Raw genomic sequence first — 3,789 nt, forward strand, 5'->3', positions numbered from 1 at the left:
TGTTCCTTTTCCTTATCCATTTTGATTGTGTGTAGAATTACATGGTCTTTTTGTCCTATCAGTATTCCTAGTAGAGATTTACTATTCCTGAGTCCAGCTACATTTTTACCTTCAAGTTCCCTGCTGTCTCTCAGGAAGGGTCTATGAAGCTGGACACCCCCAGCCCCCTTGCTTTCTAATATTGACATGGTAGAAGAATGGACACCCCCTTCTCTAGTATGGATTCCAAGAAAGGCAGTCTTCATGTGGGAAGTATGGTAATCCCTCTTTTCTCCAGATATTATGTAATTTGGGATTAACACTCTTCAGACACCCTGGGGTACAGTGGTATATGCCTGGATGGTTAAATGGCCTGCTACAATAAGAAGAATAATGACTAACAAAAAAAAAAAAATGACTAACATAGAAGGCTTATAAAAAGAAAATCAAAACAAAATATCAAACTGTTATGTTGGCCACAAAGATAATTCCTAGTTTTCAGGTCACCACAGGAGTCTTCCCCATCACAAATTATTTGAGGAAAAAAAGCTTATCTTTCCTAATTAGCTTGCCAACCCAAAGGCTTTTTTTTTATTTTTTTTAAGATTTATTTATTTATTTATTATTTATTTATTTTTTTTTTAAAAATAGCTTTTTAATAACATTTCCAATTTTATGTTATGTTAGATAATGAGCACAAATGTATCATAAAATTAATAAAGGAAGCAGATTTTTTTACATAATTCATGTCAAATTAAATAGCCTCTTCACCGATTCTTTGTACTGAGAAAGGGTATTTTCATTTTCCCCCTCGTTCTTCAGACTAACAACAGACTTCTTGTAGTCCTCAACTTCTTTAGTGCCCAGGAGCTCTTCTTTACCTACTTTCAGATGTTTCTCAGCAGCTCTAATTTGAAGAAGAGTTTCCAGGACATTTTTTTCTGAGGAGCTGTTGTCCCATATATATTCTTCCATGTCAGCTTCAGTCTTATTTTGCTCCCATTCTTCCACTTTCCAAGACTCATGGTACAAAACTGTCAGTAAATACATTGCATAATCATAATTCTGTCTCCTTAAAGGGCACCTATCAGTTTTGATGGTGAGCACATCTGTGGTCTTGCAGTAGCGTTCTCCCACAAGCTTAATAAATTTCTTCTTTGCATGATCATCTAAATTCAAACTGGAAAGTTTAACCCTTAAGGTGACTACTCGTGCTCTGGGGTTTCGGATAGATGGTCCCGATGAAACATAATCAGCTGTGTCTATTTCAATTGGAAAATGCTTCTCACATTTCTCATCGCTATCTAGTGCAGTTGGCCATGCAGTGCAGAAATCTTTAAGAACTTCACAGTGCCTTTTAATTGCAACTGGAGTCAAATGCAGAAAATTGGGGATCTTTAAAAGTTCTAGATTTCCCTCCTTGGGCATAGGCACCCCTCTTTTCACTGGATAACCCATTCGAACAGGAAGAGGTACAGCTGAGGGTTTAAAGGGTGCTGCAACGGGATAAACACTGGGCCAGTCCTGGTCAACAGACATTTTCTCTGTCCTAGGAGGTAGTGCCTTTCTTCTCTGGGGCCTTTCATGCTTGGAAGTTCTTTCTGTTGTACGCAGGCTCGGCCTAGGGGCGCGAGGGGCCGGAGACACCTCGGTGGAAAAGGCACGAAGAGTCCAGGTGGCCGGCCGCAGAGCCAGCCCCGCGGGGCGGGCGACCGCCGCCATGGCGGCGAGTATTTATTTATTTTTGTGTAGAAGAACTGGGGTGTAGGCCAGAGGTGTGGGGGGTGAGAGGATTCACCAGAGACAGAGTGGGGAGCAGAACGGTTGAATTTACTGAAAGACACTGCTAAGGGAGATAGCAGGAGACACAAGAGAGGTCTGCTGCACCAAATTGGGTCAACTCCCTGGCCAGGGATCGAACTCAGGCCATAGAGGTGATAGCACTGAGACCTAACCCCTAGGCCACCAGGGAGGCCTACCAACCCAAAGACTTTGGATCCTGTGATCCTCCACTGGATGTGCCCTCTGTTTGCTTTGGGGATTGCTAAAGTAAGGACAGGTTACAGAGATAGATGAAATAACAAAGTATCCTCACCCAGTACTGTGGCTTGAGAGTGGGTTTGCACAGATGTGGCCCTCATCATTTGTCTTCTGAAGTGGGCAGTATCAGAAGGATCATTCATACCACATGGAAGCATCTTCTACCCACAAAGGCAACTTAACAGTGTCACTTTGCATTGTCCTGAGGAAAAGACAGTGTGGCTTAATATTGTAATATTGTAAGTGAATAAGAGCATAACTGTTCAATTCATGTCCCAGTGAATCCCATCCCAGCCAACCTCACTGGTTGTGAGGCTAGGTCGTTAGTCCTAACCTCTGATTCTTGGTTTTCCCTCTAATGTAGACTAATAGTTACTCTGATCCTCAGTTTTCCCTCTAATTTGACTAATAGTTACATTGTAAGGTTGCTGTGTGTGTTTAAATGCCTGGAATTTGTTATAGTTATTTTTTAAGAGTTGTCTCAAATGTCCTCTATGGATTGTGGGGAAAATACTTGTGATTGCTTTAACTTTGTTGAGACAATATAACAAAGTCTCAGGCATTAGTATTTAAAAAAAAAAAACCCAGCAAAAGTTGAGAAAAACACTATTTTATAAGTTAACTATAATGCATTGTAAATATAGATTTTATATTTTCCTTAAACTGCTCAAATTTTACCATACATGTTGCTGGGAATGAGTCCCTTTACATTATCATTGTTTAGTTTATCAGATTAGTTGGTTGAATACTTGGCTCTAATAGTCTAAGGGGATAAAATACTAACTAGGGAAATTTGGTGGTATAACAAAGCCATCATAAGACTTGAGCAGTGGAAAAGTACAAACAAAAGTGGTTCTGGGAAGGGCAGTGGAGATAGAATGATAGATAGAAAGTTGGACAACGGAAAGTTAAAGAACAAAAGAAGGGAATTTGGGGAGTTTCTAAATACTGATTTCAAAATGCAATGCAAGCAAAAATATTAAAGAATAAGATTCCCTGTTAAGGTAAACATATTGAGAAGTATACACTGCTGGAAAAAATGTAAATTATCAGAACATTTTCAAAGGATACTTTAGCAATATGCATCAGAAACCACATGCAAGTTTATTTTTTGACCCAGCAATCCTTCTGGATGAATAAGTAATTATGGATAAAGGTAAAACTGTAGTTATAAAGATGAAAACACATTACAGGATCAAAAATATTATTTAATTCAAAGTCATCCCCATTTCTAAGAAATATGGAAAAACATTCAGCAACCTCTATTAGAGATTGTAGAGATCTGTAAAAGGGTAAGTAAAATGTGGTAAACCCATATTTAGAAACACCGGGCAGTCAAAGATGTAGATTGTAAAATCATGCTTAATGACCTAAGGGAAAAAAAAAGATTTGTACTGTATATTAGGTGGGAAAATGCTATAAAACAACACATAAACCATTATCCCATTTAAAAATCTATACATCAAAACATACAACTGTACATATCTATATACCTATACACATATAGAAAAAGCAGAACAATATAATTTAAAATATAGAAATTTCTTTCAAGGCCATAAGAATACATCTTCAACTTTATTTCTACATCTTCAATTTTTATATCACAGTTTTTCTACAAAGAACATGTAATAATAAATTATTTTTTAAAACTATTGTTTATAGTTAAGTTTTTGTAGTAAGTTTTTTTACTGTAAAGATGAATTGATGTGCATACACTATCAATGCGATTAATATTTTAGTAATTGTTCTATGGGAAAAAAGACTACGAAA

The 3,789-nt window shown here is 37.5% G+C and overlaps 1 protein-coding gene across 1 annotated transcript; it reads right to left on the minus strand.

Annotated features, from left to right (window-relative positions):
* Positions 1–638: 638 nt before the first annotated feature.
* On the minus strand, positions 639–1,704 carry LOC119237843 (28S ribosomal protein S35, mitochondrial-like). Its single transcript, XM_037501691.2, has one exon. The coding sequence runs from the start codon at positions 1,699–1,701 to the stop codon at positions 724–726; it is 978 nt and encodes a 325-aa protein (XP_037357588.1). The 5' UTR covers positions 1,702–1,704; the 3' UTR covers positions 639–723.
* Positions 1,705–3,789: the final 2,085 nt, after the last annotated feature.

The sequence above is a fragment of the Talpa occidentalis genome, unplaced genomic scaffold (genome assembly GCF_014898055.3).
Source record: "Talpa occidentalis isolate TD23 unplaced genomic scaffold, MPIMG_talOcc4v2.1 talOcc4.1030, whole genome shotgun sequence".
Classification (NCBI taxonomy): domain Eukaryota; kingdom Metazoa; phylum Chordata; class Mammalia; order Eulipotyphla; family Talpidae; genus Talpa; species Talpa occidentalis.